We start from the raw sequence: 13,233 nt of genomic DNA on the forward strand, positions 1-13,233 counted from the left end.
TAAATAAAAATTATAGTGCAAATAAATAACTTAAATTGCAAGCATGATAAAACAACAACTAGGTGTAGGATTAAAAACAAAAGTTGTGTTAAAGTGGTGGTGACTTTGATACTTTGCGCGAGACGCATTGCGACCTCTTTCTAGTTGTTCAAATGTTGGCGTTCATACTTGAGTGTTATGCCTGAAGCATTAAATTATATTTATAATAGGAAACAAAAGAAGAATAACCACTGGTTTTACATACACAAAAATTCATACGCCTGTTTAATTTAAGTGGCAATAAAATGTATGCAAGTTGTGGAGCAATCAATTCTAGTTGCAACTGTGTTAACTTTTATGGCTTTGATGTTAGCTTTTTATATATAACTTTTCTTTCTCATTTAAATTTTGCTCCTAATATTTTCTTTTAGTTATGCAATGACTTTTTGTATTACCAACTATGGCAAAAGGAATTCAGAAATAATTATTATAGATACAGATATAAAAGATAATTAAATTTATACAGTTACACGTTGTTAAAATGAGACAAGATGTCATTTTCTTGGTAATGGCTGCAACAGTTTACTACTATAGAATTATTTGTAAAATTGGCTGTACGATAGTATTTAAAGAGAAACTAAGATCAAATTTCTCTTTTACTTAACTTTATTTTTTAACAAAAATAAATGTAAAAAATTATAGGCCCGTATAAATTTTTGACGAGTGGGGCACATCGCATTGGAAGCACAAAATGTGTTTATAAATTTAAATTGGGCGCTTTCATGTAGTATTTATTATTTATACATATTTTAACGAATTTTAGAAATTCTTGACCATTTTAACCCAAATACTCAGTATAGCAAAATGTTCTTTATTGATAAAACTAATTTGGTAGTAGTAGTACTTCACAATTAATTTACTCGCGTACATCACTTAAAAACTTTTGAAACCAAACTGACTGGTTGCTTCTCAGCTTGCGCTGTTGTTATACTCTCAATTACCTCCTTCGCCAATTTATGCTATGGTCTAGACTTTTTGCGAACAGCTTTCTCGAAAAGCTGCTTATTTATATCTCTTTCTTTATCTGATATCCACGTTTGTCTTCTAGTTAGATGCGAGTATATGTGTGAGTAATGACTTCTGCTCTTAGGTGATGATTATATGATGTGTGACTTTTTCTCTTCCTTCCTTGCTCTAAGCTGCTCACTGCATGTATGTATGTGACATACACTGTTCACTTTTGGCTTCGCTGTTTACTTGTATGTATGGCGGCTTGCTTTGATTTTTACATGTATGTGTGGCTACTTGCTTTGCTGTTGTTGTGCATTTATTTAATAGCAGCTTAGTGATGTATCCAAGTGCTGATATGTATTCACTACAATAATATAAATTAAAGTCTCAAATATTTGTAAGAAATATTCATAGAGTTAGAAACACCCTTTGTAATATATATAAGTGTTTTACCTTCAATATTTGATGTGTTTGTTTTTCACAATTCTTTTTTTTTTTTTGTTGTTTTCATTCTGTTCATCGTACTCGTTTGTAATTTTTTAAACTCATAAAAAATCGCAAAAGCAACATCAAAACTTTAAAACAAGTTTTTTTCAACAAAAGCAAGTTGTTCTAAGCATGGTCGCCCCTCGGCAGTGGTTTGCCAAATACGCCCAATATTTTTCTGGTATGAAACGCTTCGTAGTAAAAACTTACCTTACTTGCAGATGCAGACGGTATAAAACATATTGGACCTACATTTAAAAGGAACGTTAAAAGCAGAGACTGGAATGATACCTGCTTCGTCAGTAGATTTTAAAAGGTAATAAAGCTTCAGCAAACCTTTCTGCTCATAACAATATACCTCAGAAGTATTACAACTGAAGTAGCTGGTTTCATATCCTAACATAAATTTATCAGGCACGATATTGTGATTCGTATACGTGATGATAGTTTGTGTAGGATATCTGAAACTCACCGGTCTTATAACTAATGATAATAAAAAAGCTAAACTTCTCCATACTCAACATAAAGGCCGAAAATAAACTTGAAAACATGGAAAGTTATAAACAGAAAATTTTTCAAGGAGGCGTAATAAACAAGCAGCAAAGAAACACCACATTTCAACCGCTTCAAATAGTATACAAAGAAAAGTCCAGGCAGCTGAACCGGCAACAAAAAGACGAAACCAAACCCCAGAAAAAAAAAATTAAAATGACTAACTTCTGCCTTCAAACGAATCGCATACAACCATAAACCAAACACTCACTTAGCGATTGCGAATACGCTTGAACTATACACCTGTTATACATACATGACGTAAACGAACAAAACAAACGAACTTACAACAAAACAAGATAACGACAGAATGAAATAGAACCCTGAAGATGGCACAATGTCAAAAACAGTTTGCCTTCTAACCAAAAATTACAAGGAATGACGAAAATCGTTAAAAAACTATTCTAGCTCTTAGATAGGCGATAAATATTCTTGAGTCTATCAAGAAATCACACACACAAAACGGACCCATCCTTGAACTATTTCCAAATACGTTGAAGTATACACTATAAAGAGGCCTCACATGAGTATCTTGTTACAGTACAAAAATCTTATATTATATATAAAAAAAAAGAATAATAAATGTTGTGTTTTTGGAAATATTAAAGCCATAAAACATTTAAAACATAGAATTTAAAAAAAGTCTGAATTTGTATAAAACAAATTTTCTAAACATTTTTATAGGTTTTGTGTATATGAAATATTCGTAAACCTGTGTATCACAAAAAACTTTTAGATTTTTTTTTTAATAATTTGCACAATCACACCACCCATACATACTATCTCTTACTGATATTTTAATACATTTGCTAAGGTCATCTTAACACTTTATTTTCCTTTTATTTTATTTGCAGATTAACGCGTAAAGCTTATGTGACCGTATTTTTATATGCAATTAGTGAAGTGGAAAGAAGAAATCCAACAGTAAAGTGAGAAACTAAATAATCAACTATACAACCAAACAATCTACCCACCTTCAAAACCCACTATACACATCGTGCGAAAATTACGCTCTCATCTCTATTTTTTGAACGAATATCGCACACAAACTTAAGCTTTTATATAAAACTAAAACAAAATGTGGCGAACACATTGTCAGCGTCTCATTCCATTTGCAATCATTGTCACCTGTTTTGCCTTCTTCATTGAGCCTGTAGCATCACGTTCACGTGACAAAGAAGGACGTCGACGTAGTGATCGCCTTTCAGCTGCCTCTTCCACATCCGCGTCATCCACATACTATGCAAATGGTGGCAGCGGCAGCAGTAATTATGCGGGTCAAACTTTCGGCAGCACCAGCTCATATACGGGTCCTGTCGATACAACTGGTTTTTGTGTGCGTCGTCGTGATATGAAACTTATGTGCTATTGTACACCAGACGAGAATCATGTACCCGTACAAAAAGCAGAATGTTGGGTATTTTCAGATGGTCTACTACAAAATGATACTACTTGGACGCGTTTCTTTCAACAAAAAAGATTACGTGAATTGAAATTTGTTGTACAAAATCATGGACGGCTCGATTATATACCAACTATGGTATTTGAATCGTTGATCAATTTGTCAAGTATAATTATTGAATATTCACAAGTGGATGTGGTGAAGAGCAATGCATTTGCAAATCTTTCGTATATGGAACGTATTATATTGACAAATAATCATATTGTTGCATTGGCTCAGGAAGCATTTGCCAATCATATACGTTTGCGTGAATTAAATTTGGAACATAATCAAATATTTGAAATTGATCGTTATGCATTTCGTAATTTGCCGCAATGTGAACGTCTCTTGCTGAATAATAATAATATATCAAGTTTGCACGATAGTTTATTTGTTGAGATGTCACATTTGATTTATTTGAATTTGGCGCATAATCAAATATCAGTGTTGACTAGTGACATTTTTAAAGGGTTGGGCAATTTGAACGTGCTTAAGTTGTCATATAATAATATAAATTTCATTGGTGATACAGTTTTTGCTGAGCTGTGGATTTTATCGGAGTTGGAATTGGATGACAATCGAATTGAGGTGAGTAAATGTAAAAAAAAATTTTAGTTATAGTTTAAATTACTTTTTTGTGAACAAAAATTTCAAAGCTATTGTGATATAAAATAAAAATAAATGTAATGCGCGATAACCTCCGAAGAGATCTAAGACCGAGCTTCTCTTCCAATTTGCGTCGTGCTTCTCTTGATTTTCCTACAAATTGGCCGGACGGGACCTACATGTTTTATACCGACTCCGAACGGCATCTGCAAGGCAGATGAGTTTTCACGGAGAGCTTTTCATGGCAGAAATACACTCGGATCGCTTGCCAAACACTGCCGAGGGGCGACCTCGCTTAGAAAAATTTTCTTCTAATTGAAAAACGTTATTTCCAAAATTTTGATATTGCTTTGCCCGGGGTGCGAACCCAGGGCATACGGTGTGGCAGGCGGAGTACGCTACCATCACACCACGGTGGCCGCCAAACTATTGTGATAACTAGTTTTCTATCCGGGTTAATGTCATACGATAGGTTCCCTGTGTTATTTAAATACTAATAGAAATAAACATAATGTGTTATATTTATTTACTTTTAAACTTTCTTCCAAAGAACAAATTTTCTTATTCAGGTTTCTTTAATAAACGGCTTGCGCTAAACATGATATTTATTGAATACCCCGGACAATACGATGGTGGAACCGTTTTTGCCTTATAACGAAAAACAGTAAAATAATGTAACAAAAAACATACTGAACAAGTAAGGAAGGCTAAGTTCGGGTGTAACCGAACATTACATACTCAGTGAGAGTTGTGGAGACAAAGTAAGAGAAAATCACCATGTTGTAAAAGGAACCTAGGGTAACCCTGGAATGTGTTTGTATGACATGTGTATCAAATGGAAGGTATTAAAAAGCATTTTAAGAGGAAGTGGGCCATAGTTCTATAGATGGACGCAATTATGGATATCGCCATAAAGGTGGATCAGGGTTGACTCTAGAATTTGTTTGTATGATATGGGTATCAAATGAAATGTGTTAATGATAATTTTAAAATGGAGTGGGCCTAAGTTCTATAGGTGGACGCCTTTTCGAGATATCGCCATAAAGGTGGACCAGGGGTGACTCTAAAATTTATTTTGTACAATGTGGGTATCAAATGAAAGGTATTAATGAGTATTTTAAAAGGGCGTGGGCCTAAGTTCTATAGATGGACGCCGGTTCGAGATATCGCCATAAAGATGGACCAGGGTGACTCTAGAATTTGTTTATACAATATGAGTATCAAATGAAAGGTGTTAATGAGTATTTTAAGAGGACGTGGGCCTTAGTTCTATATGTGAACGCCTTTTCGAGATATCGCCATAAAGGTGGACCAGGGGTGACTCTAGAATTTGTTTGTACTATATGGGTATCAAATGAAAGGTGTTAATGAGTATTTTGAAAGGGAGTGGGCCTTAGTTCTATAGGTGGACGCCTTTTCGGAATATCGTTATAAAAGTGGACAAGGGGTGACTCTAGAATGCGTTTGTACAATATGGGTATCAAATGAAAGGTGTTAATGAGTATTTTAAAAGGGCGTGGGCCTTAATTCTATAGGTGGACGCCTTTTCGAAATATAGCCATAAAGGTGGACTAGGGGTGACTATAGAATTTGTTTGTACGATATGGGTATCAAATGAAAGGTGTTAATGAGTATTTTAAAAGGGCGTGGGCCTTAATTCTATAGGTGGACGCCTTTTCGAAATATAGCCATAAAGGTGGACCAGGTGTGGCTCTAGAATTTGTTTGTAAGATATGGGTATCAAATGAAAGGTGTTAATGAGTATTTTAAAAAGGAGTGTGCCTTAGTTTTATATGTGGACGCCTTTTCGAGATATCGCCATAAACGTTGATCAGGGGTGACTCTAGAATTTGTTTGTACGATATGGGTATCAAATGAAAGGTGTTAATATGTTTTTTAAAAGGGCGTGTGCCTTAGTTATATAGGTGGACGCCTTTTCGAGATATCGCCATAAAGCTGGACCAGGGGTGACTCTAGAATTTGTTTGTACGATATGGGTATCAAATGAAAAGTGTTAATGATTATTTTAAAAGGGCGTGGGCCTTAGTTCTATAGGTGGACGCCTTTTCGAAATATCGCCATAAAGGTGGACTAGGGGTGATTCTAGAATTTGTTTGTACGATATGGGTATCAAATGAAATGTGTTAATGATAATTTTAAAATGGAGTGGGCCAAAGTTCTATAGGTGGACGCCTTTTCGAGATATCGCCCTAAAGGTGGACCAGGGGTGACTCTAGAATTTATTTTGTACAATATGGGTATCAAATGAAAGGTATTAATGAGTATTTTAAAAGGGCGTGGGCCTAAGTTCTATAGATGGACGCCGATTCGAGATATCGCCATAAAGATGGACCAGGGGTGACTCTAGAATTTATTTTGTACAATATGGGTATCAAATGAAAGGTATTAATGAGTATTTTAAAAGGGCGTGGGCCTTAGTTCTATAGGTGGACGCCTTTTCGAGATATCGCCATAAAGCTGGACCAGGGGTGACTCTAGAATTTGTTTGTACGATATGGGTATCAAATGAAAAGTGTTAATGATTATTTTAAAAGGGCGTGGGCCTTAGTTCTATAGGTGGACGCCTTTTCGAAATATCGCCATAAAGGTGGACTAGGGGTGATTCTAGAATTTGTTTGTACGATATGGGTATCAAATGAAATGTGTTAATGATAATTTTAAAATGGAGTGGGCCTAAGTTCTATAGGTGGACGCCTTTTCGAGATATCGCCATAAACGTGGACCAGGGGTGACTCTAGAATGTGTTTGTATGATATGGGTATCAAATTAAAGGTATTAATGAGGGTTTTAAGAGGGAGTGGCCCTTAGTTGTATATGTGAAGGCGTTTTCGAAATATCGACCAAAATGTGGACCAGGGTGATCGAGAATATCATCTGTCGGGTACCGCTAATTTATTTATATATGTAATACCACGAACAGTATTCCTTCCAAGATTTCAAGGGCTTTTGATTTCGCCCTGCAAAACTTTTTCATTTTCTTCTACTTAATATTGTAGGGGTCACACCCATTTTACCAAGTTTTTTTCCAAAGTTATATTTTGCGTCAATAGACCAATACATTTACCATGTTTCATTCCTTTTTTCGTATTTGGTATATAATTATGGCATTTTTTTCATTTATCGTAATTTTCGATATCGAAAAAGTGGACGTGGTCATAGTCGGATTGCGCCCATTTTTACACCAATATAAATTGAGTTCAGATAAGTACGTGAACTGAGTTTAGTAAAGATATATCGATTTTGCTCATCGTGTTAACGGCCGAGCGGAAGGACAGACGGTGGGCGTGGCTTCAACCGATTTCGCCCTTTTTCACAGAAAACAGTTATCGTCCTAGAATCTAAGCCTCTACCAAATTTCACAAGGATTGGTAAATTTTTGTTCGACTTATGGCATTAAAATTATCCTAGACAAATTAAATGAAAAGGGCGGAACCACGTCCATTTTGAAATTTTCTTTTATTTTTGTATTATGTTGCACCATATCATTACTGGAGTTGAATGTTGACATAATTTACTTATATACTGTAAAGATATTAACTTTTCTTTTAAAATTTGAATTTAAAAAAAAAAATTTTTAAGAAGTGGGTGTGGTCGTTCTCCGATTTTGGTAATTTTTATTAAGCAGATATATAGTAATAAGAGTAATGTTCCTACCAAATTTCATCATGATATCTTCAACGGCTGCCAAATTACAGCTTGCAAAACTTCTAAATTACCTTCTTTTAAAAGTGGGCGGTGCCACGTCCATTGTCCAAAATTTTACTAGTTTTCTATTCTGCGTCATAAGCTCAACTCATCTACCAAGTTTCATCGCTTAATCCGTATTTGGTAATGAATTATCGCACTTTTTCGATTTTTCGAAATTTTCGATATCAAAAAAGTGGGCGTGGTTTTTGTCCGATATTGTTCGTTTTAAATAGCGATCTGAGATGAGTGTCCAGGAACATACATACCAAATTTCATCAAGATATCTCAAAATTTACTTTTTAAAATACTCATTAACACCTTCCATTTGATACCCATCTCGTACAAAAAAATTCTAGAGTCACCCCTGGCCCACCTTTATGGCGATATCTCGAAAAGGCATCCACCTATAGAACTAAGGCCCACTCCCTTTTAAAATTCTCATTAACACCTTTCATTTGATACCCATATCGTACAAACAAATTCTAGAGTCACCCCTGGTCCACCTTTATGGCGATATCTCGAAAAGGCGTCCACCTATAGAACTAAGCCCCACGCCCTTTTAAACTACTCATTAACACCTTTCATTTGATACCCATATAGTACAAACAAATTCTAGAGTCACCCCTGGTCCACCTTTATGGCAATATCTCGAAAAGGCGTCCACCTATAGAACTAAGGCCCACTCCCTTTTAAAATACTCATTAACACCTTCCATTTGATACCCATATCGTACAAACAAATTCTAGATTCACCCCTGGTCCACCTTTATGGCGATATCTCGAAAAGGCGTCCACATATAGAACTAATGCCCATGCCCTCTCAAAATACTCATTAACAACTTTCATTTGATACTCATATCGTACAAAATTCTAGAGTCACACCTGGTCCATCTTTATGGCGATATCTCGAAAAGGCGTCCATCTATAGAACTTAGGCCCACGCCCTTTTAAAATACTCATTAATACCTTTCATTTGATACCCATATCGTACAAAATAAATTCTAGAGTCACCCCTGGTCCACCTTTATGGCGATATCTCGTAAAGGTGTCCACCTAAAGAACTTAGGACCACTCCCTTTTAAAATTATCATTAACACATTTCATTTGATACCCATATCGTACTAACAAATTCTAGAGTCAGGCCTGGTCCACCTTTATGGCGATATCCCTAAATGGCGTCCATCTATACAACTATGGCCCACTTCCTCTTAAAATACTCTTTAATACCTTCCATTTGATACACATGTCATACAAACACATTCCAGGGTTACCCTAGGTTCTTTTTACAACATGGTGATTTTCCCTTACTTTGTCTCCAAAGCTCTCAACTGAGTATGTAATGTTCGGTTACACCCGAACTTAGCCTTCCTTACTTGTTTTTAATTTACTAATAATTCAGGAGGTTTTGAAACAAACAAATTTATTTTGATGATTATTTGCAAATTGTATACATACATACATACAAGAATAAAGTGTGTGAGTTTTCTGAAATTACTCACAAGTCAGTACTCCAAAAAATAGTCTACTCTTAATTTTTTTAGTCTTCATTGACTTCGACTTCAACTGAATTTCATTCGCATAGAGAGCATTATTTTACAACCCTGCTTCCTACAAAGCTACGTGGATATCTATATATTAATACGCTAACAAAATTTCCATACAATCAATTGACAGGCTGTTTCGCATACTTAGCATACGTAAAATCATATAAAAGTTATATGAATCGATTCGTATTGATCAGCCGCAGTGCATAGGCCTATCTTTGTTAACAAATATTACTCTATTTGTTTATAATTAATAGAAAAAGTTTTTTGTAAATTCGAAAATCTGTGCAACTATCGAAATTGTCATCTGTATGACGCATTATGTTCACAAACCCCCCTGAGTACATAGCTCCAAATTCTCAATTGTCGCGTTGCTCAAATGTTTCATCCCTACATATGTATATATTTGTACACGCCAAATGGTGACAGAAATACTGCTTCGCTCATTTTCTGTTGAAATAAAATATTGTTTCCCATTGTTGCCAATTACCTATATTGGTCTGTACCAAAATCCTTAAAAAATTGTTCTAAAATAATTGTTGGCGCACAAAAAAACTTTAAAGAGAAGTTATAACTTAACCGGCCTATTTTTTTGGACAAATTTTACTTACACGTAAAAGCATAGGTCTTTATTAAACAGATTCTTTGTTTTTCATTTTAGGTGCTTTAAAAAAATGAAATTAGAAATAATGAGTCAACTTTTGTTCAAACTCACTAAATTTATTTATTTATAACAATTAATTGCAAATTTGACCCAATTTTTTTTTGCATTTCCAGATTTTATGCTCATTTTAGATATAGCATGTCTTATAGTGAACAAAAAATAAATAAATTTGCTACAAAGATATTACATTAAAATTTGTATATTGTCTTTTATGCTAATTTAGTTTTATATTTTTATTTTATTTTTTATAAAAATATCCTCTATTCTATTCGAAATTGGCGTTTTCGTTTACATATTACATATGTATTTATAATTAATTACATTAAATTATAATTAATTAAATTGCCAATTGCATACCTAACCGGTGGTGTGAAATAGGTTAAATTCCTTTATCACATTTCTTCCTTCTTAACTAAAAATTCGTGTTTTTGAATTATGACACTATTGAAGTAAATGGGCGATATATGTACATGTAGTTTATATTGGTGATATAGGCCTACTGGGGTACCGAGCACCCAAAACTAACTTCGAAAGCGCGCCAACGGCATATCTCCCGGGTGGTGTGGAAAAAGCAAATTTTCAATTCAATTTCAAGTAATTTCACCACAATTCTATGTAAATTTCATTTGATTTTACATATTTGTTATATTTTTTTAAGGAGCTCCATACCAAAACTTATAATTACATTTGAAAAGTTTGTAGAAAATTTAAGAAAATACAATCAAAGGTTATAACGTCTTAGGTCAAATTCAAAATTTTAATGAGAACTTTAAGTAAGATAGATCAGTTTGCTATATTTCCACTCACTGCTCAACTATTAACGCATTATTGCACTACCCCAACACTGGATGCATAGAGTGAGTTGCAAAAAATTCAAGTTGGTCGAATTTCGACCACGGGCGATACTAGTCTGCATTATTCTCCTAAAATTATTCATTAACCTAGGCGACAACTTCGCATAGAAGGAATTAAAATTTGAAGACTTCCTCTGCGTTTTGTTTAAAAAAAATGTATTTCATACGTTGCGAAGATATGATAATATATTATTTTAAATATATCGATTTAAGTGAGAATGTAGATACCCAGCGCGAAGACAAACTAAGTACGAACTAATTTCAAGTTGGTTACCAATAAACTGGCGTACACTATTATTTATTTATTTCCCTTGAAGAAAATCTAACTAATTTTTTATGGCACTGGCCGTAAAATAGTCCAGGCTGGTATTTCTGCATTAGTTGTCAATTCACTATTAGTCATCTAATTTAAGCTTTAAAATAGGTTAGGATCGTACTAATAATAAACACATTTTCTATCTGCGGTACATCTCATCGAACTAAAACCAAACTTAGGATTGCTTTTTTCTGAATGCATGAAATCAGATCTGAGCATTGAAAACGTTACATATATTTGCATTGGGACTAGTACAGTAATTCTGTAGGGAAAATATCTAGTTAAAAACTGTTATACTTCTAGTGCATTCGGAACACCTACTACATAGTTCGGCCTTTTTGTATTTGACAAGTTTTCAATTGGCATATTCAAAATGGTGATTTCCTAGACGGTATAAATTGTCTCCGGTGCGTTACCTTTCCTACAGTTCCGAGCTAGATACAAAATTCCTATTTGGATCTAGTTCTTTTATTGGCACTTCTTTGAAAGATCCCAAATAGTTAAAAAATCGCTTATAATGATCTATTCCATATGTTGGCACTATTTTTTTACTTCCAAACCACACAGAAATTCTTCACGTTGCATTTAATACGATTTCATTCCCTTTTTTGATAGTTCCGAACCACACCTTAAATACCTGCATTGAAAATATGCACTCTCATTTTAAGACAGTTCTGTTAAAGGCAAAAACTTGAAATATGTTCCACATTTTATATTACAAAACTGTCGAGCAATCTTTCGGACTCCTTGATATTTCCCTCTGAGCGGCTTAGGCATGTTAAATATGAATTCACTGAAATATAAGTTGCACGACAATTAGAATTCTTAATGTACTATGTTGAATCTATCGGGAAATGATTGCCTCAGTAGAACGCTTTTACTGTCAATTGGCATACCTATATGCTATAGAATTTACGTATAGGAAACGAACTAAAGCGTGGGGAAGAAAAGCACATTCAAAGATGAAGCCCCTTATAGCTAATAGCAGTTTTTTTGTATATAGTATATTATAAGCATGTGTATATAAAATATTAAAAAAGAAGACATAAGCAGTTGGTTTAAAACTAGAGACAACCTAGTTACTGGCGAACTAGTATTGATTTGTTACTTTGAATATATTTCCCGACTAGAAACTTTAAACACCAGTTACTGATTTCCCTGAAGTCAGGTTCTGCAAATTAAGAACTCCCTAAAAATTTTTTTAGTAACGGCAACGTACTGAATAAATTTCTTTTTAATAGGTATATGACGAAATGTTTAAAAACAGATTAGATTCTGAAGTCCAGCCTTCACCAACAAGAAAAATACATACTAATGAAAGAGCTACATATACAACTTGTGTATATCTGTATAAATAATCATAATGTTATTTAGAACAAGTAAGGAAGGCTAAGTTCGGGTGTAACCGAACATTACATACTCAGTTGAGAGCTGTGGAGACAAAGTAAGGGAAATCACCATGTTGTAAAAGGCACCTAGGGTAACCCTGGAATGTGTTTGCATGACATGTGTATCAAAAGGAAGGTATTAAAGAGTATTTTAAGAGGAAGTGGGCCATAGATCTATAGATGGACGCCATTTAGGGATATCGCCATAAAGGTGGACCAGGGCTGATTCTAGAATTTGTTTGTACGATATGGGTATCAAATGAAAGGTGTTACTGAGCATTTTAAGAGGGAGTGGGCCTTAGGTATATCGGTGGACACCTTTTCGAGATATCGCCAGTAAGGTGGACCAGGGGTGACTCTAGAATGTGTTTGTACGATATGGTTATCAAATGAAAGGTGTTAATGAGTATTTTAGAAGGGCGTGGGCCTTAGTTCTATAGGTGGACGCCTTTTCGAGATATCGACATAAAGGTGGACCAGGGGTGACTCTAGAATTTGTTTATACGATATGGGTATCAAATGAAAGGTGTTAATGAGTATTTTAAAAAGGCGTGGGCCTTAGTTCTATAGGTGGACGCCTTTTCGAGATATCTCCATAAAGGTAGCCCAGGGTGACTTTAGAATTTGTTTGTACGATATGGGTATCAAATGAAAGGTGTTAATGAGTATTTTAAAAGGGATTGGG

At 34.6% G+C, this 13,233-nt stretch overlaps 1 protein-coding gene across 7 annotated transcripts in view; it reads left to right on the forward strand.

Moving 5' to 3' along the window:
- Nucleotides 1–13,233, forward strand: part of Con (Connectin) — a 293,371-nt gene that overhangs the window by 164,396 nt on the left and 115,742 nt on the right. For all 7 annotated transcript variants that reach the window (XM_067756734.1, XM_067756731.1, XM_067756727.1 and 4 more), the window contains exon 4: nucleotides 2,883–4,057. In XM_067756734.1, the coding sequence (XP_067612835.1) occupies nucleotides 3,107–4,057 (951 nt within the window). In that variant the 5' untranslated portion in view covers nucleotides 2,883–3,106. The remainder of the gene's footprint in view (nucleotides 1–2,882; nucleotides 4,058–13,233) is intronic.

The sequence above is a fragment of the Eurosta solidaginis genome, chromosome 5, assembly GCF_040869045.1.
Source record: "Eurosta solidaginis isolate ZX-2024a chromosome 5, ASM4086904v1, whole genome shotgun sequence".
In the NCBI taxonomy this organism is placed as follows: domain Eukaryota; kingdom Metazoa; phylum Arthropoda; class Insecta; order Diptera; family Tephritidae; genus Eurosta; species Eurosta solidaginis.